General features: G+C 42.9%; 1 protein-coding gene across 2 annotated transcripts; it reads left to right on the top strand.

The window, feature by feature from the left end:
* Positions 1-553: 553 nt before the first annotated feature.
* On the top strand, positions 554-16,645 carry LOC131920749 (zinc finger protein 790-like). 2 transcript variants are annotated; one of them, XM_059275195.1, is made up of 5 exons: positions 554-782; positions 8,300-8,370; positions 10,012-10,135; positions 10,415-10,510; positions 12,392-16,645. In XM_059275195.1, exons 2-5 carry the CDS (start codon positions 8,362-8,364, stop codon positions 14,497-14,499), a joined length of 2,337 nt encoding a protein of 778 aa, XP_059131178.1. In that variant the 5' UTR covers positions 554-782; positions 8,300-8,361; the 3' UTR covers positions 14,500-16,645. The 2 variants fall into 2 exon arrangements, with proteins under 2 accessions (XP_059131178.1, XP_059131188.1); XM_059275205.1 differs by lacking the exon at positions 554-782 and adding an exon at positions 3,334-3,526.
* The last annotated feature ends 10,583 nt before the right edge of the window (positions 16,646-27,228 follow it).

Below are 27,228 nucleotides of genomic sequence, written 5' to 3'. Positions count from 1 at the left end.
TTCTTGCAGTGCTTTACCAACAACTCTCTCCTCATCCTGCTGGTTGGCCGAAATTCCTCAGTTGACTATTGGCAATACTTATTTGTTAGAGACAGCCCAGACTGGACTTCAATTCGTAGCGCTCCTCCTGCCTCCGCTTCCTGACTGCTGGAATTAAAGGCGTGACCTACTGTGCCAAACTTGTTGCAATACTCCTTAAAAACAAACAAACAAAAATTGTTTATTTTTGCGTGTGGCGTTCAGCAGACAACTTGCAGGAATCAATTCTCGCCTTCCACCGTGTGTCCCCGGGGATCGAACTCAGGTCATCAGGCTTGGCAGTAAGCTCCTTTACCCACTTAAACGAAATTGTCCTTGCAGGTTTAACTGGTCTACTCCAATCTTTCTTGAACCCGGCCCTATCTCAGAGCTGTGAATTTTCAGGGTACCTCCACTCTAGAGGCGACTTACGGGGTCTTCTGGGAAATGTAGTCCAAGACCGTACCAGAGACCGGATGGGCGCGGCTAGCCTGGGCTGAGTCATCCAATCCCCAGGCGGAAATCTGACCAGGGGGGCTGTTCGGAATCCGGCTTCCTGCTGGAAGTTGGGGCCGGGAAAGCAAATGTGGGACTCCGGGTTCTGAAACCAAACCAGGCGGGGTAGTTTGACCAAGAGGAAGCCAGCCTCGTCCTGTAGGTGACAGATTCCGCAATGGCAGGCCGGAGTGGGTGTGAGAGAGATCATGGGGAGATTACGTGTGCGACTGGGTCCGGGGAGAGCTGAACGACAGAGAAACTGCGAGGTAAGAAGAATGTGCGTGAGAGGCGCTGGGGTCGAGCTGTGCGGTTTTGTGAGTGGAGCGTGCTGTTGTGGGGAGGGAACACTGTATGTGCATGGAATGGTTACTTGTGTCTTGGTCACTGCATGGATCACTGCCCGAGTGGCTGAGATTATAGAGAAATCTTTAGCCTCCTAAATCGCATTTTCTTTTCAAATTGCGATTAGTAATTGTGTTTCTTCCTGTACATTATGGGAGGAAAAGGAACAGCTGATAATAACTAATTAGCATTTTTATTTTTCCCCAAGATAATTGTGCGAAGGCAATCCACGGGCATTATGACTTTTTAAACACAGTGTGTTTTGCTTTGTCCGTTTTGTGTATGTATGTGGAAGGGGAAGGTTATGCCCAGGATCCTCCAAGCAGATGTGAGTTCTTGAGACACAGGTGAAGTTTGTCATTGTTGTTTGGCTTTTGAGCCAGCCTCTGGTCTCTTTATAACCAAGGTTGACCTGAACTCCGGGTCCTCCCTCCTCCCTCCACTTCCAAGTGGTTTCTGTTGTTTTGGGTTTGTTTAGACAGGCGACATTGCTGTTTAGCCCTGGTCACCCTTCAGGAGGCAATCCCTCTCCCTCTTAAAGACTGAGATACCAGGTGTGAACCACCACGCCCTCCCCAGCGAGGTGATTACCTTTATTACAGAGAGCAGCATCGCACGATTGAAGTAACACAGTGCCGAAGAACGGGGGGAGGGGGGGGGCACAGCTACAGCGATGTGCGTCCACGTAATCCAGACTTGGAAAGCAAAATGCCGTCTCTTTTCCTCCTCTGAAGTATTCAGAAATTTTAATGCTATAACACTCCCTCCTTTCCTTTTGAGACATGGCCTCTCTATGTAGCCCTGGCTAGTCTAGAACTTGCTATGCAAACCATGCTGACCAGAGAGACTATCTGCCAGTGCTGGGATTACAGGTGTGGGCCATCATATATAAAAATATGTATATATACATATATAAACTATATATAAATATATGTATGTACATATATAAACTATATATGTGTATATATACAAACTATATACTGTGTATATATATATGTATATATATATATATATATATACACACATGCATACATATATACATAGTAACATGATTAAAGACCCAAGCTCAGGCACAGTTGTCAAGTGGGGGTTTTTGTTTGTTTTTGAGATGGACTGTAGCTTATGCTGGCCTCCAACAGGATAGATCAGAGTCTAGCTCTGAACTCCTGGATCCTCACATCTCCATTTTTAAGTGCCAGGGTTATAGGTGAGTACTACCACACCCTGCCCATCTGTTGGTATCTGAATTAAAATCCAGGTCTTGCACCATCCTCTCTCAGGTGGATTATAACTTCACCAAACTGGGTGGAATCTAGTTCTAACAAGAGACTGGTGGGTGGCTAAACAGTGAAGGAGGTTCTTATCGAAGTAGCCAAATGAGAACCATACATAGCGCAGACATTCATTGAGGGGCTGACACCACTGAAATGCCTAAAAGACTTCCTTATAAGCCCTGCTCTTTTAATCCATGTGAGCTTTTGGTCACCAATCCTCCTCTGTGAGGACTTAAGCAAAAAAGGATGGCATCAATATACCAGGTAATAATAATGTAAACACATGCTTTAAGGGTAATTGAAGGGGACGGAGAGATGGCTCAACAGTTAAGAACACTTGCTGCTCTTACTGAGGAACTAGGTTTGAATCCCACCACCTTCATGGTGGCTCACAATTGCCTGTAACCCCAGTTCCAGTGGATCTGATGCCCTGTCCACGTGCACGGACATACATACAGACAAAACACCCATACACATAAATAAGCAAACTAACAAACAAACAAATAAACAACAGTTTTGAAAAGATTGCCTGGAGGATGGGAAACAAATAAAATAATTAAAACATTTAAAAAAGATTGCCTGGAAGATGGGACTGAGGTGTTTCTGTTTGTTTGAGAATGGAAGAGATACTAAACCCGAGTTCAAGATAGGATTTTCATGGATTTTTAGGCAGGACACCAGGGTTTGGGGCGGTCACCAACTAAAATCATTTTCGTCTTTTATCCTAACGCAGGCAGGTGCTAGTGTGATAAGAGGTAGTGATTCAACCAGCTGGAGCAGAGACAGTTCAACCTCACCTCTAGCATGATGCTGTTTTACAAGACCTTGTAGCAGGAACCCATGTGTCTGTCAGTGCCCCGCATTTATTGGCCGTCTTTCAGAGGCCGGTTTCTCTGGCTTCCTAACCTGTGGACTACATTTCCCAGGAGCCATCACACCCGTGGCTATTGCCTGTCCAAAGATGGCAGGGGGCATCGTTTGCATAGCTGAGAAAGAGCATCTTGAGATGTAGGCCATCTCAGCGTGACCTGAAATTTCTGAAGCTCTCGTGAACAGTTGTTAGCGTTGTGTGAGGGATGTTCTCTGCCGATGGAAGTAATGGAGTTTAAAGCTAGGGCCTGTAAATTGATAGTTGTGGTCTAGTCTTTTGTTGATGATCATACAGCGTTGGACTACATTTCCCAGAGTGCACTGTTAACAAGCAACTTCCTTGAGTTCCGACCCAGCTGGCTTCAGACCCGAATCCCTAGGGACGTCCAGGATGTGTGGGGCATAGTGTCAGTTTAAGACCTGGAATCAGAATGTCCATGGAAATCGAGTTCAGGGGTGTAGGGTTTTCCTACGGAGAGCGGAGTTCTGAAGAGGATGTGCTGTTCCGGGCTGGCAGAGTTGGGGTTAGTATGGGAGCTTGGGGCTTGTGGGGTACATGCTTGGCACTAGTACGGGAGCTGCGGGCGATTGCCCTGCCGTGTGTGTGTGTGTGTGTGTGTGTGTGTGTGTGTGTGTGTGTGTGTGTGTGTGTGTTCCGGAAAGCGATGGTCATATTCAGTGGACAGTTTAAACGTACCTGACAGTGTGTGTAAACATGATAGAGCAGCAGCCCTGGCACCGCCAAGAATGAACATTGTGTTTAATAATAGACATTGTAATTTCTAAAAGCGAGGGTGGAACTGAAGGAAGTGAGTTCACAATTTGACGAGCAAAATGGCAAAAATACAACAGGAGACAAGCGTAGAGAAGGGGACAGGAGAGGCTCAGGTGTTCAGGGTGCATACTACTTTTGCAGAGGATCTGAGTTTGGTTCTTAGCACTGATGTCAGCCGCTCTTGCTTGTAACTCTAGCTACATGGACCTTCCTGCCCAGCACCTGCACTAATGTACACACACACACACACACACACACACACACACACACACACACACACACCACCCCACGCATAAATCCTTTTTTAAAAATGGAAATAAAAACTGGAAAAATGGTTCAGCGGTTAAAAGCATTTTCTGTTCTTGCAGAGGACTTAAGTTCAGTTCCTAGCACACATTCAGGAGGCTCACAACCTCCTTCAGGTTCAGAGGCTCCGAGATGCCCAATGGCGTTCTGGGTACCAGCGTTCAAGTTTGCATACCCCCTCCCCCAGATACACATAAACATTTTACAAAGTAAAATCTTAAAGTTGCAAGTAGAGTACCATTTTCTAAGGCAGAGAAACCTTTATTATTTGCAGAAGATGGAGGAAAATGCTGGGCTTATTCCTTGGAAAAGTGTGGTGAGTCTCTCCTGGGAACCTATTTGAATACCTGTAGGAAAGTACTCCGGGGTCATAGTTCATGAAGGAACGATGAGACCCCTTTCCAGGGATGCTCAGTTCAGGGTCATGTAGCACATGTTCAAAAGATGAAGATCGCTGCCATGGACTCATGTGGGCAGGCTTCGTTCAAATATTATAACAAGGCATGTTTACTCTTTTTGCAGAAAGAACCAGTCAGTGGTTGGCTGACTGGGTGGGAAAACTCCCAGTCTACCCTGACTTGCTTAGCAACAAATACGGAAAGCAATTTCAGTGTTAAAAGGTAGTTGAAGTGGGGGTAACACAAAATGAGGAGAGAACTGAAGACCGTGGAAACACTCAAAGCTTTTCTCTGTCGGTGTTAGCTGAGAGGTGGAACAGCAGTTAGTATGGGCGGTGCTAAGAACTTGGTGCATTCTGGGCAAGCACGCCACACACTGAATTACGTTTCCCACCCCACAGTGTCTTACTCATTCAGAAGTCCATTCTGTTGAATAAAGGAGGCTGGCATACAGTATTGGACATTCAGGATGCTGGCCACCCTAATTCCCACCTTGCTTTTTATTTAGAATCACATTTAAATGTATCCAGTCCATTGCAGTTATTTTGCTGATTTTTTTCCTTTTGTTTCTGTGTGACCTCTAGTATTTTTTTTTCAGAAAGGACTTTTGTGAATATTCTCAAAGTTCTTATATCATAGCATTACACACACACACACACACACACACACACACACACACACACACATCTTTTGCTTGCTTCCCCCCCCCCCTTTAAGACTGGATCTTCCTAAGTAGCCCAGGCTGGCCTTGAGCCCATAGTGATCCTCCTGCTTCAACCTCTTAAATTCGGGATTGCAGGGGTATGTCCACTCCTGGTTACTCTTTGTATCTTTAAAAATTAATGAGCTGAGTGTGGTGGCACCAGTTTTTGATCCCAGTACTCTGGAGGCAGGAACAAGCGAGTTCTGTGAGTTTGAGGCTAGCCTGATCTACTTAATAAGTTCCAGGCCAGCCAGGGCTACATAATGAAACTCTGTCTCAAAAAGCCAAAATAAGTTAATTTATTAATTAAAAAGGAATAATAGATTGGCTAGATAGTCATTTAATCTCTCAATTCTTTTTCTACAAATATGCTAAAAACCTATAAGTTTTTCAGGATGGAAAAGTCTAATTAAAACTTGAATTTCCTTTCTGTTACAGACAGTTGATCTTTTTAGAACAACTCTTCATGGTTTTTAAATTTTTTTATAACTTTATATGCATGAGCATTTTGGCTGGCTCCTCCTACCACGAGCATGCCTGGCTCCTCACAGAGGAACTGAAATTACGGATGCTGTGTACTATCATGTGGGTGCAGGTCTTCTCAAGAGCAACAGTGCTCTTAACCCCCTAGGCACCTCTCCAGTACATCCACTCTTCATGTTTTCTAATCTAATGCTTTTATTAGGTAACGTTTTGGTGTTGATGATTTTCGTGCCATTTCCCCATGCCATCATGCCCTTTCATGATATTGATTTAGACAGCTAAGTATTGTATACGCTTATAGTCTCACAATGTATTTCTTTTGCCACCTTGAATCTCCCTTACATCTTTTTTCCTTTCCTTTCCTTTCCTTTCCTTTCCTTTCCTTTCCTTTCCTTTCCTTTCCTTTCCTTTCCTTTCTTTATCTTTCCTTTCTTTTCCTTTCCTTTCTTTATCTTTCCTTTCTTTTCTCTTTTCTTTTTGACAGTGTCTGACTATGGAGTCCTGGCTGGCCTAGAACTCACAGAAACCCAGGTGTCATATCATTTCTGTTAGAATCTTGTGTTCAGTGTTTGGCCCACTCCTCATAGAATGAGTTCTCCTCATTGCTGGAGCGTCCACACAGGTTCTGTTTATTTCTGATTCCTCTACACGGTTTCAGGAGGAATGCAGGATTTTAATTGTTCCTCCTTCAAACTGTGTAATAATTAGTCTCAAGTCTCCCTATCCCTGTCCCCCCACCCCCATTCCCTACCCCTATCCCCTATCCCCATCTCCCCATCCCCCCATCCCCATTCCCCAAACACAAAGTGTGTCACTACTCACTTTTCTCGCAAAGACCCATTATGACCGTGACACCCTTAATGTCCCAGGGAAATGGACATGGAGTCCTCATGAGCCTCACTGTACCCTTGCTGTGCCCTCTCACACAGCTCCCCGCTTCTGTTTTTTGTTTTTGTTTTTGTTTTTAAGATTTATTATATAAACAGTGTTCTGTCTGCACGTATCCCTGCAGGCCAGAAGAGGGCACCAGATCTCATTACAGATGGTTGTGAGCCACCATGTGGTTGCTGGGAATTGAACTCAGGACCTCTGGAAGAACAGCCAGTGCTCTTAACTAGTAGCCATTTCTCCAGTCCCCTGCCTTTGTTCTTTGTTTTCTTTTCCTTTCTCTCTATGTATTTGTTTGTTTGTTGTTTGAGGCAGGGTCTTACTATGTAGCTCCAACCTGCCAGGAACTTGAGATGTGGGCCTGGTTACTGACACAAAGATACTCCTGCCTCTCCTTCCTGGGCATTGAGATTAAAGGTGTTCAATACCACGTCTGACCTTTTTTTTTTTTTTTTTTTTTTTTGGTTTTTGTTTGTTTGTTTTTCTTTCTTAAATTTTATTTTATGTGTATGTGTACCATATACATGCAATGCCCACAGAGAGGATGGCTGATCCCCTGAAGCTGGAACTAACAGATGTTTGTGAGCCAGCATGTGGGTGCTGGGAATTGAACCCAGGTCCCCTGGAAATCCTCTGGAAGAGTAGCCATTGCTCTTACTATTAAGCCATTCTCTACATCTCTAATAAGTTTAAATCTTATTTTAAAAATGTAGTGTTAGGGACTGGAGAGATGACTCAGCAGTTAAGAGCACTCACTGCTCTTGCAGAGGACCTGGGTTTAGTTCCTAGCACCCACAGGGCAGCTAATAACCATCTCTAACTTCAGTTCCAGGGACTCTGACGCCCTCTCCTGGCCTCAGGGAGCACCAGGCACACATAAGGTGCACAGACGTTCATGCAGGCAAAATACTCATTCGTATAAAGTACAAATAAGGTTTTAAAAGAGCAGTTACTTCTCTCTGCAGAGAGGAGGTCCGAGGCCCAGGCTGTAGAGCACACTTGTTAGGACTGTGTCAGAGATTAGAGGGTAATGGGGGCTGGCAGTGGAGCTGGACTGTGTGCTGGGTTCTGCAGATGCCCTGATAACACTTGTCCCACTGCATGGTGTTTCCTGAGGCTTGTTAGAGCATCAAAACTGTCTTCAGTTTTACAGTGTGACCCTTCTTAGATGCTCTAGATGAAAATGATTCAGTAAGTTTGTTAGACACGGGGAAAATGGAGACGCTGTCCTGGACACACAGCGGAGTCCGGGTAGCTCTGATGGGCTTCCAGAAGGGAGAGTTCCATTGCCTTTGAAGATTTCTAACTCCAGCTATGTAGAGTTATTAGAGACATTTAGATTCAATCAGAATAACTTTGTCTCATATCCTGATCTATGGAATGATTTTTTTGTTTGTTTTTTGAGACAGGGTTTCTCTGTGTATCTGGCTGTTCTAGAACTACTTGTGTAGACCAGGCTGACCTGGAATGCAGATATCCACCTGTCTTTGCCTCCTGAGTGCTGGGGTTAAAGGTGTGCGCCACCACTGCCCAGCTATGGAATGATTTTTGACACAACTAATTCGATTATAACTCCATCCTGTTTTAGTTGGGGTTCTCTTGATTTTTGGTGGGGCCAGCATTTCATCACACTCCCTCTTGCCTTCCTCCAGGGAAGAAAATGGCTTTTTTTTCTCATCCGTTTGCAAGGTCTCTAGAAAGTCAGGCATCTCCTGATTCTCTTGCCTGTGCTCTGTTTCCTCAGGAGTTGGCGTCATAACGATAAGAATCAAGAAGAGGACTGGTCACATTCACAAGTTTTCAATCATGGCCCATGTGAGTTTGTATTCTCAAAAATAACTATTTCTGCTCATAGGAATGTTTTTGTCCCTTGTTCTCAAACTACTTAACTATAGTGAGAATCCTAACTGGTCTTAATAAAAACCCGGAGCCAGATATTGGGGTAAATGCTGAAAGATCTGAGAGACAAAGGAGCAAGCCACAGCCACCTCTTACCTCGCCAACTCCTCAGCCTGAAAGAGGCCGAGCTCCTGTCTCCCCTGGCCTTATATTACTGTCTCTACCTCCCTAGTGCTGGGATTAAAGGCGTGTGCCACCACTGCCTGGCCTCTGTGGTTAACTAGTGGCTGGCTCCACACTCTGATCTCCAGGCAAGAGCACAACAAAATATCACCACACTCAGCCAAGTCAATTCCGGGTGGTAGTGATGCTGTGGAGCAGCCGAGGGCCTTCCCTACATGGCACTCTCCCTCAACTGGTATCTCCCACATGGCAGTCAGTAACCCTGTGTTTTAGACCTAAGAGAATATCTAATCAGGAGGAGTGCCTCTAGAGAGGACATCCTAGAGTGTCACTTCAAACCCATAGGCAGAACGGTGGGGGGAGGAGACAGCATATGAAGGTTCACACTTGCTCTGCATACAGACTGGAGCGTTGCGGTCATTGTGCGGCGCTTGCCAGTGCATTTAGAGGTCGTGTCAGAGACACTGAGTGTGCAGAGACCTGGGGATCAGCAAGAAGCTAACTGATTGGCAGTTGCTTACAGGGAGCAACACACTCTGCTTAGAAAGAAAAAAAACAGGACTTGGGAAATATATCCCTAAAATTCTGTCAATTTAAACTGATAGGAAATTCCACTAAAAGTACCCTACACTAAAAACAAACAACAAAATGGACAGTCCATAAAATGCCTGCATTTTCTCATGTTTTACATATATCTGGAGTTTGGGACTTTAAACATGTGTATTCTCTCCATGATGTCTGCCATAAACTCCTGGGATGTCTTCAGGCCACCACCCTTTTGTCCTGGTGTTCCTCATATGAAGCTTACAAGGATGTTGTGACCAAGCAGTAGTTTGTTTTTACAGTTTATTTATTTTTATTTATTTTTTATTTTTTTTGTTTTTTGAGACAGAGTTTCTCTGTGTAGCTTTGCGCCTTTCCTGGATCTCAGTCTGTAGACCAGGCTGGCCTCTAACTCACAGAGATCCGCCTGCCTCTGACTCCCGAGTGCTGGGATTAAAGGCGTGCGCCACCACCGCCCGGCTCTACAATGGATTTTTTAATGTGTATGTGTGTATACTTCTGTGAATATCATGTTGTATAGATGCCGGTGGAGGCTGGAAGAGGGTGTCGGATTTCCCGGAGCTATGGGCAGTATGGGTGCCCAGTGTGGGTGCTCAGAACCAAGCTCAGATCCTTTAGAAGTGCAGCAAGCACTCCTGACCACTGAACCATCTCTCCAGTCCCCAGAGCAATAGTTTTTAAGAGCCTGTGGCACTCAGCTTGATTGGTCACACTTAGTTCCATTGCCTTCTCCCCGTACCACACACTGCCAACTCTGGTTTGCCTCCTCGTCGTCTCATCCCCTGCTCTGCCCTTCGCCAGCTTTTCTCTTCCATCTGAATCATTTGTTCAATTGTACCATTAACATTGGGGTTAATCGTCGGATGGCAGGTCATGACGTTCAGCGATGTGGCTGTAGATTTCTCTCCAGAAGAGTGGGAGTGTCTAAACCTGGAACAGAGGCATTTATACAGAGATGTGATGTTGGAGAACTACAACCACCTTGTCTCAGTAGGTAAGGCTCAGTTAAACCCTAGACATTCCTGGGTGCTTTATCGTCAATTATTGACTTGTTTTTCAAATGTCAAGGGGATTTCTGACCTGTGTTTCTTCTGGGAAAATGGGTTGTGTTTTTTTTTGCAAAGATGATAGTCATCATTGGGGACCTCCATGTTCATGCTCCTCCTAAAGTGAATCAGCCTTTTTCCTTGCTCTTCTTGTGATTGTCACACCAGATGAGAATTTTGGAATTCTTACTCGTGTGGTTACTTCCTATATCTTATCTTACATGCAGGACTGTGCATTTATCAACCACATGTGCTCCCTGTGTTGGAAAAAGAGCAGGATGCCTACGTGGATTTGGGCAGTGAGACCAGAGGATTTTGCCCAGGTGAGTAACAGCGAGTGGGGCAGTCATCCAGCAGTGAGGCAGCAGCTGGTCCAGAGCATCCTTTCCCGGGCTGACAGCACGGAGCACGTGCGGCCTTTCCTGCATCACCTGCACTCAGAGTCCGCTCTGACCCATCATCTCATTTGTCCCCCGTGTGACAGCAGGTGAAGTGCCGTCCTTCTCTCTAGTGGCCATTCTTCTGTGAATGACGTAGGTCCAGTGCCTTCCCATCTCTTGCTGTTTCCTTACCTTTTTCCATTTAGGGATTTATAAATTCCCCCATTCTCTAAAAATTTGGCAAATGTATCATTCATTTCAGCTACTTGAAGAGATTTCCTTCCTTCATGGGCCACCCCATGCAGCCCTCTTGAATTACCTCACTTTATCTACTTTCTCCCTCCTCGTTTTCCAGTTTTCTAACGTCAGCTTGGATTCACTAGTGTTGAGAGAGAGTATATTTTAATAACCCTTGTATCCTCTGTGACAGGAACATAGCCACAAATTTTTGCGTAGTCCGTCACACGTGAAAAGAACCTGTTAGGCTGGGTGGTTAAACGCTGGAATAGTGAGGAAAACAGTTTGGGCCACTTAGAGGACCACCTGCAAAGAGGTTAGGGCCAAAGGGAGACAACCCGGAGAATGCATGGCCAGGACAAGCCCTGGCTTGTCCGCTTCCCTGTATTCTCCATTTCCTTCTCTGTGGATGAGGATGGCCTTCATCAGCCACCCAGTACTCCTCTGCCAGGTGCCTTGTGGGGATGATGTACCAGGACAAGCCTGAGGGCTGAGCAGGTAGAAAAGCTTCTTGCTCTGCGGTTCTGAGGACCGGCATCCAGTCCCTGAAACCCATGGTGGAAGAGAACTGGTTCCTAAAGCTGTAGTGTGACTTCACGTCTACGGTGGCACGTTCATTACACACACACACACACACACACACACACACACACACACACACACACGGACTTCCAAATGTCTGCAGTGGCATGTGCATGCCCACAGTCACACCTATATACAATGAGTGCCACATGCACAGTTTGTCTGTGTGTCTCTGTCTCTGATTCTCTCCATACACAGTAATAATAATAATAATAATAATAAATTAAAAATAAATCTGTTTTTGACTGAGCCAGCCTGGGTATGCTTGTGTCTCCTATTGTACAAAAAGCCATGAAGGGGCCGAAAAGATGGTTCAATGGCTGCTCTTAAAGGGGTCCCAGGTTTGATTCCCAGCACCCACATGGTGGCTCACAGCTGCCTAACTCCAATCCTGGGGATCTCTTGAACTTCTGGCCTCCTTGGGTACAGGCACACACATGGTCCACAGACATACATGCAGGCAAACATCCATACACACAAAATAAATGCATACATTTTTAAAAGCCATGAAGGAAGCAGCCTGTGGAATCATTCACGTGGAGACAGGAGAAACTGAACAGTGAGCTATGTTACACTGTTCTTTTTTTTTTTTGGTTTTTCGAGACAGGGTTTCTCTGTGTAGATTTGCGCCTTTCCTGGGACTCACTTGGTAGCCCAGGCTGGCCTCGAACTCACAGAGATCCGCCTGGCTCTGCCTCCCGAGTGCTGGGATTAAAGGCGTGCACCCCCACTGCCCGGCTATGTTACACTGTTCTTAACCTGACTATCCCGCTTGTGCCTCTTGGCCCCTGGTTTTCATAAAATCTTAGTCCTGTCTAGGCACCCCCCCCCCTTTAAAATTAGCTCTCTGAAATTTCTGTTTATTTTTTGTCTTTTTAATATTGTCCAGATTTTTTTTTTTAAGCCATTCACTTCTTGTGTGATTTACTTTAACATTTGCTTTTGAGGACATTTTTTTTCTTTATGGATAGTAAAACAGTATATATTTATATTATTGTCTTTCAGATATAGATTCTGTGTGGCAGATGAAGGTCCTACCAAAAACTAGCGCCTGTGCAAGACAGTTATCCCAGTGGGAAGTAATGGACACTGATCCAAACCACAGCCTTGGAGGTTCGTGTCCTAGAGCTGATTGGGAAGGCAAAGGTCAGCTTCCAACACAAAAGGAGAATCAAGAGGAATGCTTTAAGCAAATGACACTTACCTACGAAAAATTGCCCTTTTTCAATCAGCTCACAGCTTTTAATCAGTGTCCAAGACTGAATATAGACGAGAAAACAAATAAATTTAAATCTGAAAAATCCTTTAGTTTTGCCTCAGACCCCACTCAACTTCAGTTAATTCACATGGGTGAGAAACTTGAGGAAGAAAAATGTGGGAAAACCTTTCCTCCTGGTTCTAAACTTACTCGGGATCGTGTAGTTCACGCCGGAAAGAAAACATTTCAGTGTGAAGAATGTGGCAAGGCTTTTAGTTTTCGGTCTAGTCTTACTGGTCACAAGAGAATTCACACTGGGGAAAAGCCTTTTAAATGTAAGGAATGTGGGAAAGCCTTTAGATTTCATTCACTACTCAGTGTCCACGTTCGGATTCATACTGGTGAGAAATCTTACGAATGTAAGGAATGTGGAAAGTACTTTAATTACAGCTCAGACCTTACTCGACATCACAGGATTCATACTGGTGAGAAGCCCTATCAGTGTAGGGAATGTGGAAAAGGTTTCAGTTGCGGCTCAGACCTCACTCGCCATGAGAGAATTCACACTGGTGAAAAACCCTATGAATGTAATGAGTGTGGAAAGGCTTTTATTCAGCAGTCACACCTCATTAAACATCAGAGAATCCACACTGGTGAAAAACCTTACGTATGCAAGGAGTGTGGGAAAGCTTTCACATGTGGGTCACAATTAAGTCAACATAGGAAAATTCACACTGGTGATAAGTTGCATAAATGTAAAGAATGTAAAAACTCTTTTAGTTTTGCCTTAGATCATACTCAACGACAGTTAATTTACATTGGTGAGAAGTTCTTTGAAGATAAGGAAAATGGGAAGACGTTTTTTCCAGATTCAGAACTTACTCAGTACCAGACAGTCCACACTGGTAAGAAACTATACGAATGTAAAGAGTGTGGCAAGGCTTTTAGTCTGCGCTCCATTGTCAGCAGTCTTAAGAAAATTCATAACAGGGAGAAACTTTTTAAATGCAAGGACTGTGAGAAGGCCTTTCGTTGTCCCTCAGATCTTGCTCGCCATCAGAAGATTCACACTGGTGAAAAGCCCTATAAGTGTAAGGAATGCGGGAAGGGATTTATTTGCAGATCAGACCTTGGCCGGCATCAGAGAGTTCACACCGGTGTAAAGCCTTATGTATGTAAGGAGTGTGGAAAAGCTTTCACTCGTGGTGCACACCTAACTCAACATCAGAAAAGTCATAGTAAGAAATCACATGAATTCAATGGAGGTGACAAGGACTTTAGTTCTGGTTTAGAACATCCTCAGCATCCTTTAATTCATACTGGTGAGAAATTCTGGCAAGATAAGGAATATGCAGAGACCATTGTTTGTGGTTCAGAACTTACTCAGTTTCAACCTGGCGAGACAACCAATGAATATAAAGAGAATGACAAGGACTTCAGTTGGCATTCAAGTGACACAGATCTTAAGACAGTTCATATTAGGGAGAAACGTTTTCAGTGTAAGGAATGCCCAAAGGCCTTTAGATACAGTTCAGAACTTACTCGGCATCAGAGACTACATACCGGTGAGAAGCCCTATAAATGTCAGGAATGCTGGAAAGCATTTGCTTCTGCCTCAGACCTTGCTCGGCATCAGAGGATTCACACTGGTGAGAGGCCCTATGAATGTAATGAGTGTGGGAAAGCCTTTATTCAGCAGTCACACCTCATTAAACATCAGAGAATTCACAGTGTCGAACAGTCCAAGGATGTAATGAATGTAGAAAAGCCTTCGGCCGGCAGTCAGATGTTATTAAATATGAGAGAATTCACACTGATAAACAATCTTATAAACTTAAGGAGTGTTGGAAAGATTCTACTCATGGCTCAGCTCAATCAGTTTCAGAAGATTTATAATGATGAGAAATCAAGTTAAGGCAGAACACTTGGAAAAGCCTATTTTTGTGTCTCAAATCTTACCCAGCATTAGAATGTCTACATTGGTAGGAAATCTATGACTGAGATTTGGGACAGCCTTCATCTGTAACTCAAGCCACTATTTGTGTGAAGATATGTCACTGTGATTGGTTTAATAAAAAGCTAAACAGCCAATGGCTAGGCAGGATTTTCGAGGTAGAAAGAATGCTGGGAAGAAGAAGGGTGGAGTTCAGCCAGATGGAAAGCAAGCAGGATGGCCTCTACGGAGATGAGGTAATAAAGCCATGAGGCAGAAAGTAGATTAAAAGATAGGGGTTAATTTAAGTTATAAGAGCTAGTTAGAGACAAGCCTAAGCTATCAGCTGAGCTTTCATAATTAATAATAAGTCTCTATGTTGTGATTTGGGAGCTGGCTGGTGGGACAGAAGACTCGCTACATTATCCATGTTAGTCCACGGTAGTAGAAAACCCTACAAGTGTAAGCAATGTGGAAAGACTTTCCTGGGTTTGTATCTTGGTCAAAGTGAGAATATTCATGAGAGGAAACTGGATATAAGGACATGGAAAGACCTTTCTTCATGGTTCAGAATTTAATAGACATCTGTAAATTGCTGGCTAAGAAAACTGTGAATTCAAGGATGGTGGAAACACTTATTATTCCAAATTTAACTGATAGAAAGTACATACTCAAAAGAGACATAAAGAATGTGGAAATGCCTTTCAGATTCATAACTTTAGGAGTGTGTACAGGCAAGGAACCTCAGATATCCAAGGAATGTGGAAAATCTTTTATTTTGGACTCATCTCTCATATGATAGGAAATTCATACTGATGCAGAGCCCATAAATGTTAAGAAAAGTGATTTAGTCATTATATAAAGTTGGGTCAGCAACTGGACATTTATACTTTTTTGTGTGGTGTGAAACCCAGAGCTTGTGCATGCTACACAGGTGCTCTTGTTTCTCAGCTGCATCCCCAGCCCTCACTTGTGAGGAAACTTACTAAGACAACATTTTTCCAAGAGCCTACTTTTTTCACTACTATGATATCATGTGACACAAAACCAAGAAAGGCTAATTTATTTCTAACTCATTAAGATAATTCCTTTTCAAAAACCCCTTAAACGTAATACTAGTAGACCTTTTGGCAAAGTAATATGTCTGTCATCCAAAGTCATGATATAATCTATGTTAATTTAGGAAAGACTTTACTGGTGGGCTATTTATGTACTGTGATGATGCCTTACAAGAGAAGTGGCATATAGCTCTATTTTAGAGTATTTGCAGTGAAATGTAAATGTGTAAAATATTTGAGACATGATTTTTATATGTGGATCATTTATTTTCTAGGAAAACTTAGAAGTGCTTGTTTTGTTTTGTTTTTTTAAATACAACATATCAAGTCCAAAAATTTTTTTAAAAATCAGAATTGCATTTAAAAAGTTCTATGAGGGCCTGGAGATGTAGCTCAGTTGGTAGTGTTTGCCTAGCATGCATGAAGCCCTGGATCTGTTCTCCAGCACTGCACAACCAAGCACCATGCCATATGCCTGAGATTGTGATACTCAGAGGTAGAGACAAGAGGGTCAGAAGTTTAGGGTCATGCTTGGAGTGTGTAGTGAATTCAAAGCCAGCCAGGAATTCATGAGACTGTGTCTCAAAGGAAAAAGAAAATCATGTGTGACTAAAGTTACAGGAGATATAATATATTTTATATATATAATATATATGTATATATACTGTGGAAGAAAAGTGAATACCGTGGAAAATCTGTAGGCTTATTTAGCATAATTCTTACATTTGAAAAGTTTCAGTTGTAAAGGTAAATGAAAATTACAGAAGAGGCGGCCCTGACATTTAAAGGGAAAGGTGATGCTGGCTCCCTTTTAGGCATTTTTTGTGGGTGGATTACAGTTCTGAATGATGCAAATGTATGTTTAGTTCAGTACTGAGTATCGTCAAGTGCAGTTCTTGGTACCATTTAATATTACATGTTAAGCAATGGTGAGTAAATACACATATTTAGGACATTGAAGTGCATTTCATGTGCATGTTTTTCTGAAATGATTGTCATTTATGAACTTTACAACTTGGGATAATTTTGTCATATCTTTACTATAATAAAGCTATATTCATTCATGCTGACCAGATTTATTATTTATGTATTTATTTTATGGGCAGTGATGTTTTGCCTGCATGTATGTCTGTGTGAGGATAACAGATCCTCTGGAACTGGAGGTACAGACAGTTGTGAACTGCCATGTGGGTGATGGGAATTGAACCCAGGTCTTCTGGAAGAGCAGCCACTGAGCCATCTCTCCAGCAACCAGATTTATTTTTTTAAGATTGTTTATGTGTATGTTTGTGTGTCTCAAAAAAAAAACAAAAACAAAAACCCCAGCACTGTAGGCTGTCTTCTGACCTGCATGCTCACTTGAACACGTACACATAAACACAACAGAGATTTAAAAAAATCTCACCATATTAAGGACTAAGAAACTGTAAGTTTCATTTAGAAAAGAAAGAGACCTGCCAATTCCAAGATGGCACAAATTGATAGTGAGTCTAAAGTGTGTTTTAAGTGATAATTTCATGCATGTATGTAATGTGTTTGACCATATTCACCCCCCATTACCTTCTCTTCCCAGCAAGTCCCCTCCTGCCTTCATGTCTGTGTGTGACCCACTGAGTTTAATTAGGACTGCTTGCAAAATGAGTGTGGCGTGGCAGTATTTACTGGAATGCAGGCAACTGAGTGGTCACAGCACTGACGAGGACCCCCTCCCCCGCAGCCATAGACTCAGCTAAGGGGGAGGCCCTTGATCCCCTCTAGCCACGATGGAATGCTGCCAGGCTCAGTCCTGTGCAAATAGCTCACGAGTGCAGACAAAACATTAATACTCAGAATAAAAAATATTTTAAAATTAACAAAATTGGTTAAAATGGACAAAAAGGTATTAACACCATAAATATCAGAAAAAAAGTGGTCTGCAGGGCTCTAGGAACCAGAAATGGTTTTGTGGATGCCATTCTGGGACAGATGCAGATCATGGCTGTTATCTAAACAGAACCTAAAAATGTTACAATCCCTAGCCCTGAGCTGTCTTGAGTAGTGGTGATGCTACAGCGGAGAATCCCACACTTTAATGAGCAGATCCAGGCATCAGGAGTTTGATTCCTAACGGCCCAGTGCCACCCTACATAGCCAGTCTCTGCTAAATTCCTTTATTGCACCTATCACAAAGTCTTTAAAAATAAAAAGTGGGGACCCTTAAATTACTTGATGACATTGAAAATGCTAAAACGTGGGGCTGGAGAGATGGCTTAGTGGTTGAGAACACTTGTCTACACAGAGGACCCAGGTTCGAGTCCCAGCCTCTAGAGCCTGGTTGGAAGGGACTCCACACCATCATTCTGAGCACTCCAAGAGCTGTCAAAGTGGACAGGGTCCCCACCTGGATCCATCCACCACTCACATAAAACCTGTAGACGCACACACACCCTGAAGACTACACTCCAGAAGAAGCGATTCCTGGACTCTGGAGAGCTGTTGCTCATCCACAGGACCCTCTTAAGCTGAGAATTCAAATGGTTACTAACCCAGTTAACTAATGGTTGTTCCCACTCTTCTCCTCGGCCTCCGCTTGCTGGGACTCTCCCCTTTAACAGAGCAGGCAGAGCCTGGACAGAGGAGTTGTAATCCCCATCCACCCCTAACCTCACTTGGCTTGTCACTGACACTGACACTGGGGACATCCTGGTCCAGATTTGTCACCTCTGGAGACTTGGATCCCCGACCTGCCCTTTGACTTGGGGAGACTCTGAATCCCGGATCATCCTTTTGATAATGGGCTGCAAAGGACACCCCATTTCTATGTTTGTCCTGGACATGACCTTGACAAAGCTACTAAAAAAACTTGCTTGGGCGGGGGGACTACTACTCTGTGCCTCCTGGAGCTGCATCTCCACAGGCAATACCTGGTGGAACCCCCAAAAATGGAGACTTATTACAATGGCCAGAACAGGTATGCCAAAATGTCCAGGGGATGAATGGACATGCCAGATGCAATCCATTAACAATCAAATTCACTGACTGGTAAAAAAGCCAAAGACTAGGCTAAGAGAAAAACTTGGGGAATATAAATCTTACCCTATATAACAGGGTAAGATTTGCCCCTAGTGATCGGGGGAGCATTATTCAATATACAACTGTTTTTTTACTTCCCCCAATAGCCACCAAGATCTCTGGGCCCCAATAAGGTATTGGCCCATGCCCAACCCAGACCTGTTCCCACTCCTAGCCAAAGAGCAGGAGGGCCCCAATAGTTACCACTATACCCCTGCATACATACATACCTCCTGGCCCAGGGCCTCTGGGACTCATATCAGCCACATTCTTGATATTAAACGCTTCAAAACCTGATCTTACTGATCATTGCTGCTATGCCTGGATGCCAAGCCTCTTTATTGTGAAGGAATAGCCATTAAGAAAAATTCTACTCTGTCTCCTGATTCACAAACTTGTAGATGGCAACAACCAAACACAGGAAGGCTCACCTTGCCCTGAGTAACAGGAAATGGGCTCTGTAGGCCACCCCTCCTATGATTATATCCACTTATTTAACCCTACCCAAAAATCCTACCAGATGACACTTGGTGGGCATGTGCCTCTGGTCTGATCCTCGTGTCAATACCCAGGTTCTAAACCAAACTAGAGATTTCTGCATCCTAGTTCAACTGGTCCCCCAAATAACCTATTGCCCAGATGATACAATCTTTTATCAATCAGAGGCATTGCCGAGACAGAGGTGATCACAACTGTCTTACTGTCCACCCTCCTAGGTGTCGATATGGCCAGGGCTCTAGGAACCAGGACTTTAGCTCTAGTGTTACAGGATCAAAACTACAGAGCCTTAAGAATGGCTATAGATGCAGACATGGTTGCCTTAGAAAACAGACAATGAACAGGACAACAAAATGAAGGATGATATGAATCCCTATTCAGTTGTCACCCTGGTTAACTATCCTTCCATCAGCCCTAACAGGGCCCCTGGTCCTTCTCCTCTTGGCTTTGATCTGTGGGCCCTGTGTTATTAATGCCCTCGTCAAATTTGTTAAGTTATGGTCTCTACAGTACAGCTAATGGTCCTAAAGCAACAATACCAACCCGTTGATCCAGATGAAATATTTCCATGATTTGAGAAGATAAACTACTCAAAGGGGGGAATGAAAGGCCTCACTGGGCCCCACTTCTGGATTCCCAAAAACAAAAGGCCTTTAATCACTAAAGCCCCAGATAACAGGGACAAGGAGAGCAGCAAGTACACAGGCTTAGACAAATAACCAAAGGAGGACAAACTCTGAAACACTTCCAGTAACCCTGACCAGCCCCCAGCTAACTTTCACCCAATAGATATTAATAACAATAATTGCCACCCACACAAACCAATTATTCCTAAGATGAACTAACTTTCCTAAACACTCCCCTAAATTAGGCTTAAAAGGACCCATCACCCCTTCCCCAAGGTGGCTACCATTCCGCCTTTGTGCAGGGCGGATGGCCCCAGTATACTGAAACAATAAAAACGTGCTGTGGGATGGTCTGTATGTCAAGTGTGTTGCTGATTGGTCAGTAAATAAATCACTGATTGGCCATTGGCTAGGCAGGAAGTATAGGCGGGACAAGGAAAAGAATTCGGGGAAGTGGAAGGCTGAGAGAGGGACACTGCCAGCCGCCATCAGGACAAGAAAGATGTAAAGTACCGGTAAGCCACAAGCCATGTGGCAAAGTAAAGATTAATAGAAATGGGCTAAATATAAGAGTAAGAGCTAGACAATAACAGGCCTGAGCTAATGGCCAAGCAGTTTAAATAATGTAAGAGTCTATGTGTTTATTTTATAAATGGGCTCTGAGACTGGCGGGACTTGGTGGTGGGAGCTGGAGAGAAATTCTCCAGCAACAAATGGCGTCCAACGTGGTGGCAAGAGTTTCCACCTAAAAACTTAGAAAAAAGATTCTAAAACGGAACTAAAAACAGCTTCCTAATTGTCTCTCTCAAATAAGCGGCAGCTGCCGGTTTGAGCTACTGGCGGGTTCCTAGCGTGCGCGCTCGACCTGCAGTATGGTGGGAATGAGGCCTCTGCAAGTAGCACATTAAACTGTGTGGTGAATTTAGCCTTTGCTAGTACAAAACAAAAAAAGAGGTTTCTGGGCTACACGCTGCTTGGATAAAAGCATAGACCCACAATAGCTCCCAGAGCTGGCGGTAAACGTAGCCATGTTGGGAAGCTGAGGTGGGCGGAGCCAGCAGCCACAGCTGCTGCAGTTTAAGGCAAGAGATTCACAATAAGACAGATTCAGATGTAATAGTTTACAATGTATGTAAAAGATACGTAGGCTTGAAAGAGACAAAAAAAATGATATATAGAGTTATAGAAACAAATACATAGTTTTAAAAAATAAAGTCTTTAAAGAGACAGTAAAGGTAGTATAAAAAATAAGCCACGTAAAGATGACTACCACACAGAGAATCTGGATTATGTTCTCTTTGATATTCGTAACTGCAGAAAAACATTTGATTGTAAAAGCTGTTGAGTTATGCCAAAATGTATATTTTAAAGGTACCTTGACTTCAAAATTTGGATATAAGGATATGTTGCTTTGGAAAAGAGTCTCTGCTCTTGTTTCCACAGAAAGCCAGAGACTATGGATTTGTTCCAGATTAAGATACATCAGGTTTGACCAGCCAAGACCCCCTGAAAGGTCTCCAATGACACCATGGCCCAGATGATTCAACATCCAAAATGGTTTCAAGTCAACTGGCTCAGATATACAGCCTCACGGACTACTCCATGATCCTAAAATTTTCTTTCTGTCTCCAGAAGATACAGCGCCCCCCTCCAGCAGGAAGTAGTAAGAGAAGCTACGCCCAAATTCCCAAATATACCAAGCTGGCTTTAGAGATGGAATTGACTCACTCCCCCTCTAAACCCAGACATATTGCTCAAAAAAAAAAAAAAAATGGTTAAGAGATTCTTGTGTCCCAAATCAGAAGAGCCCTCTGGTGTGGGACAGAGAAAAACCAATATTTTTATTTAAATCAGGTTGATTATAAATACAATCTCTTTCTAAAACAAAAAGGGGGATAGTTTAGATATGATAGGATGAAAGGGTAGATTATTGAACCTACTTTTAAAGAGTAACAACTTGTTTAAAATGTTTTACATTGCTATAGATTTTAGTTTATTGATACAAATTTAAACTTAATTTTGTTATACTGTATATATATTTCTATTCTTGTTTGAGGTATTATGTTTATGTAACTCATTTAAAATTGTAATGGATAATTAAAAAATAGATTAATAGTTAGTCATCTATGATAATATTTGTAGCCATGTTAGTTAAGTCTTCTAGGTATACATAGTTATATTTCAGATAGATAGGTAGTCTTCAAACACTTCAAAGACCTACAGAATATGACATTTAAAATGTTTTAAAAGTTTAGACTTTTTGGACAGTGAGACATGTCTGCTCCTGACAGCACCGATTTACTTCAGAGAGGAGGATGGGCATCGAAGACACTCCATATGGAGTTTATCTTCACCTTGACAAAAATAGCCATTTGGGCAAGAAACTGTTCTTGCCTGGACTGTCTGATCAACTGGACATGCAGGACCCATACAAAGGTGACCACTGAACTTTGCTTGACAAAATGGTCCTTCAGGTTCCTGCTTTGCAGAGAAAACTGCCAGACATTCTACAGGACACAGAGAAAAGTGAATAAGAGACTCTAGGCCTGTGGGCTGAAGACAGATGTCCCAACTTTACGAGAGAACTTTGAATGACTGTCCAGGCTGCCAGCTGTCTCTGTCTACCCTACAAGACTCCTAAAAGTTGCTTATATCCTTCTCTCATTTCTCAGGCAGTATTATATCCTTCTGAGGTCTTTGATGTGGTTAAAGACTAGATACTTACAATTTTCCTTAGTTATAATAAAAGATAAGTTAGATATAAAACCTTAAACTCACAAATATAAGATAGATAGGATCTCTTCTTTAATATTGTAACTGTAATTCTTGCTTGATAATTGTTTTGTTATATGTAATTTTACTATGTTAAAGTTAAAACCTTCCTTTTTAAGAAAAGAAAAGGGGAAGTGCTGTGGGATGGTCTGTATGTCAAGTGTGTTGCTGATTGGTCAGTAAATAAATCACTGATTGGCCATTGGCTAGGCAGGAAGTATAGGCGGGACAAGGAAAAGAATTCGGGGAAGTGGAAGGCTGAGAGAGGGACACTGCCAGCCGCCATCAGGACAAGAAAGATGTAAAGTACCGGTAAGCCACAAGCCATGTGGCAAAGTAAAGATTAATAGAAATGGGCTAAATATAAGAGTAAGAGCTAGACAATAACAGGCCTGAGCTAATGGCCAAGCAGTTTAAATAATGTAAGAGTCTATGTGTTTATTTTATAAATGGGCTCTGAGACTGGCGGGACTTGGTGGTGGGAGCTGGAGAGAAATTCTCCAGCAACAAAAACGCTCTTGCCAATTGCATACATGGATGGTGGGCTTTTGTGGGACTTCTCCAGGACCCCAACACAGATGTCATGTGTGTGTGCATGTGTGTGTGTGTGTGTGTGTGTGTGTGTGTGTGTGTGTGTGTAAAAGCTGTGTCTGGTGATTTTATTTATTTATTTATTTATATTTATTATTGATTTATTTTTGTATTTATTTTTTAAAAAATGACATTTGTGTGTTGTGTTTATGGGGAGCATGCACGCTTCTAGAAGTTAGAGGATAACTTTGGGTCAGTTCTCGCCTTCCACCCTGTGTGTACTGAATATCAAACTCAGGTCTTCAGGCTTGATGGCAACTGCCTTTACCCCTGGGCTATCTCATTGGCCCTATAGTAAATATTTTAAGTGTGACATATGTATGCATTTGATTATTGTGTTTAATTACTGGAAGTCATTTGTAGAAATGAGGTTGTAGTTAAAAGCGATGGATTCCGGTCTTGGTGAATGCAAAGGAAAGAGTAGAGGAAGAATTATTACCTCAACAGGTAAAGAGAGCGCTGGGGCTGTTGCAAAGCGGTGGTCTCTCTGAAGAGGCATGGGGGTATTTTATTGGAAGGCTATTCATGTTGGAGAGCATTCTGTGTGGGTCATAGTACTTGGCATAGTGAGTTTATGGTGTACATTTGTGAGTCTGCCCAGTTTAAAGTTTATAGTTCAAGAAGAAAAGATGATGGTTATTTTTATGAGAATGCTTAACTTTCTTGTCATAGAGCAGATGTCCAAAAACATTAAGATGATGGGCAAGAACACGTCAGGGCATGAATGATCAATATCATAAGGAGCCAAGTTTAGGCTTACTGGCTAGGCGACTTGGGCTGGCTGATCAAAAGTTTTCGGACTCTTAAATTAAAAAAAAAAGCCAGATTCTTTGTGTGAAGGTAGCTAAGTTCAAGTGGGGCAATGCAGAGCGAGGGAAGAGCAGTAGGAGACAGTGTACATTGTATATTCCAAGTGTTTCTGTATAAATGTGGACAGAAAAGTGCAGGGGTGCCTTGTGGGAGGAGGAATAAGGGAAAACAACTAGTATTCTCTTAAGAATGAGCCGCTAGAAAGGGCAGTCCAGGCAAGGAAAGCAAATCAGACTCATCTTTGTGCTTATATTAAATTTCAAGAACAGAAAACAAGACTTGGTCTAGTTGCAGAGAGTGAGCCTTGGCAGATGCCATCAAAAATGATATGGGACAAGGTACATAAAAACTTGTGGCTCCGGGAGGTGGTGGTGCACACCTTTTATCCTTGCACCCAGGAGGCAGAGGCAGATGGGTCTCTGAGTTCGAGGCCAGCCTGATCTACAGAGTGAGTTCTGGGACAACCAGAGCTGTTAGAGAAACTCTGTCTTGAAAAAAACAAAACAAACAAACAAAACAACAACAACAAAAAAAAAAACAACCAAATTACAAAAAAAAAACCCAAAACACCTTGTGGCATGAAATTTAAAACAAGGTTTTGTAAAGGTGGATGGAAAAGGTCTAGAAGTTCTAAAGAAGAGCACACAAGCCACTTGCCCATTTCTAGACCCAGTGATAGGAGCAACACTTAGAAGCTTTCAGACTACACTGAGTACGCCACATTGTAGCAGACTCCACAGCTAAGGAGCATTCTAGGAAATGGCTGACGATAAACAGGAGTGGTTGGAGATGAATTATGTGTTCCAGAAGGCATTCTAGTGAAAACGTTATGAGTTGAAGAAAGATGAGAAGTGTGGATGGATGGAGTCCAGCATCTGAAAAGAGAAACGAACAAGGAATCTCGGGCATCGTATGAATGACTCTAGTTAGTTCATCACACTCCCTGTCTTCTCAGGTGAGCCTGGGAGCCTCAGACCTCCTAGAGGGAGACTTCCCTAATAAAGTAATTTTGGTTTAGGGTTTTTCCGAACTACTCTGTTCCTTTTATATCCACAGTAACTTTCATTTCCTGATTATCCTAATCGCTCTTTGGCCCTGAGTTCTTTGACAGCGGTTCTTACAGCTTCCTCCCGGGGAGGCTTCAATAGATAGGTTGAAAAAAGGATGACTTACCCAAAGTCAGCATTTCTTACATCTTTGAATTCCTTTCATGAAAAAGTCCTGCAGTTCAGTGTCAGTAAAACAGGCACTGGGAAGAGTGGTCTTGTCATTCACTCCATTAGACGGGAAATCCTAAAATCCAGGGACAGGGAAAGAACAATTATTCAGAGTGGATAAGCTTTGGGTTCGCTGAACTTGCATGAATGACCAGTTTCATGATTTTCAGGTGAGGATAACAATTGACTTGTATATAAAGACAGTCTGAAGATAAAGGTCAATGCAGAACTGATAGTTAATTACAATGAAGAGAACGTGGAGATCTGATATACAATGTTGTTCTACTTTTTGTTTTAAAGCAGGGTCTCACTAGGTAGAAGGCCTAGAGTTCATTCTATAGACCAGGTTGGCCTTGGATTCAGAGATTCACCTGCCTCTGCTTCCCAAGTGTTGGAATTAAAGGCCTGTGTCACTACACCTGGCTCTATCTACTTTTGTATGTCTTTTTCTTTTTCTTCCCTTCCTTCCTTTGTTTCTTCGTTCCTTCACTCCTTCCTTTCTCCCTCCTCTTCTCTCTCTCTTTCTTTTTCTTTTGACAGGGTCTGGGCTGTCTTTGAAGTCAGTGATCCTCCTACCTCTGCCTCTCCAATGCTAGGATTGCAGAGGTGAGCTACCACACCCAGCTTAACTTTTCTAGATTTTTTTCAAAGATTTACTTGTTTTTATGTTCTGTGCATGAGTTCTTGCCTGCATGTAAGTATGTGCACTACATGCATGCTTGGTGCCTGTGGAGGCCAGAAGAGAGCTTTGGATCCCCCTGGAACTGGGGTTATATGCAGTTGTGAGCCACCATGTAGATTGCTGAGAACTTAGCCCAGGTCCTCTTCAAGAGCAGCGAGTACTCTTAACCTCTGAGCCATCTCTCCTGCCCCATTTCTCCATATTTCTAAAAAAGACACACACACAAAGTATCCAAACATAATATTGCTCACACAGTCAGTGTTTTTGTTATTTTAGAATGGGAATGAATGATCAGAACCATGTTCTCACTTTCCCTAGGTCTTTACACTAAGTGACAAGTCTGCAGGGAACTTGTGAGAATGCAGAAAGGAAAGAATACCAGGGCTTGAAGGTTTCTGAGAACTGTTACTCCATCTGGGCCAGAGACTCCATGCACAGTTCTGTTGGTGTCACAGAAAAAAACCGCTTGGGCTGTATATAGCAGGCTCACTGAATTACCAGTCTACTTGCATTATTTTGGTCTTAGAATTGCCTTTAATTATGGGATGTGGCCTTCAAGGATGCTCTGAATGTGTCATAGACATCCTTGGGTAAAGAAGAGATAGAAAGCATTATCATGATAGTACACAGAGCTCCGGGCAGGTAGAGTGAGCTGCAGAATTGGGTAGTTGCATCATCTTTGAGGTAATCATGAGAATATGTAACTCTGGGTCAGTATAGTTGCAGGAGACATTTAGGGCATGGCAGAACTAGTTGGATTGAAATTGTCCTGCTTAAGATGAGTCTGCTTTTGCAAAGGGTCAAAATAACCTTACTTCCTCTCCCTTCCTCCAAGGAAGAAAATAACCCTCTCATTTGTTCATTTGAAAGATCTGTGGAAAGCTTGGCCTGTTGTGTTTTTTTTCCTTTTCTTGCTCTGCTTTCTCAGGATTCTATATCATGATGAGAGAAATCTGGAGGATGGCAGGTGATCTCTTCCAACTTTGAATCATGGCCCATGTGAGTTGGAATTATCTCCAAAAACATAACCACTTATATGAATGTTTTGTTTTCCCTTGTTCTTAAACTACTGACTAAATCACTACAGAGTGTAAGTGGTCATTGTGAAACAGTATTTTTCCTAGCTGTCATTCTCCAGCCTATAGTGTGTATGCCATAGGGCATACAGTATCTCATTCTCTAATGTTCTGACAGAGCATTGAAGGAAGAGATGTGCATGTGTGTACCAGGAGTACTGTTGACTTCTAAAACATAGCTGAATAAGGTATACGATGATTAAAGGGGATATAGTGTATGGGAGTTTATTTACTCTGCAGAAAGTGGTATTTTAATTAGTAAAGATGAGCTTTGTGGTTCATTTCGGTGTGTGGCTCTTAGTAATGCTTTAATTAGAGGTTGTTGTGGAC

This window comes from Peromyscus eremicus, chromosome 1 (genome assembly GCF_949786415.1).
Source record: "Peromyscus eremicus chromosome 1, PerEre_H2_v1, whole genome shotgun sequence".
In the NCBI taxonomy this organism is placed as follows: Eukaryota; Metazoa; Chordata; class Mammalia; order Rodentia; family Cricetidae; genus Peromyscus; species Peromyscus eremicus.
The sequence above is the reverse complement of the archived record's forward strand: the minus strand, read 5'-3'. Positions and strand labels throughout refer to the sequence as shown.

Coding starts and splice junctions, on each gene's coding strand:
- LOC131920749 (XM_059275195.1), top strand. Junction 10,136..10,414: donor CAACCACCTTGTCTCAGTAG/GTAAGGCTCAGT, acceptor TCTTACATGCAG/GACTGTGCATTTATCAACCA. Junction 10,511..12,391: donor GACCAGAGGATTTTGCCCAG/GTGAGTAACAGC, acceptor ATTGTCTTTCAG/ATATAGATTCTGTGTGGCAG.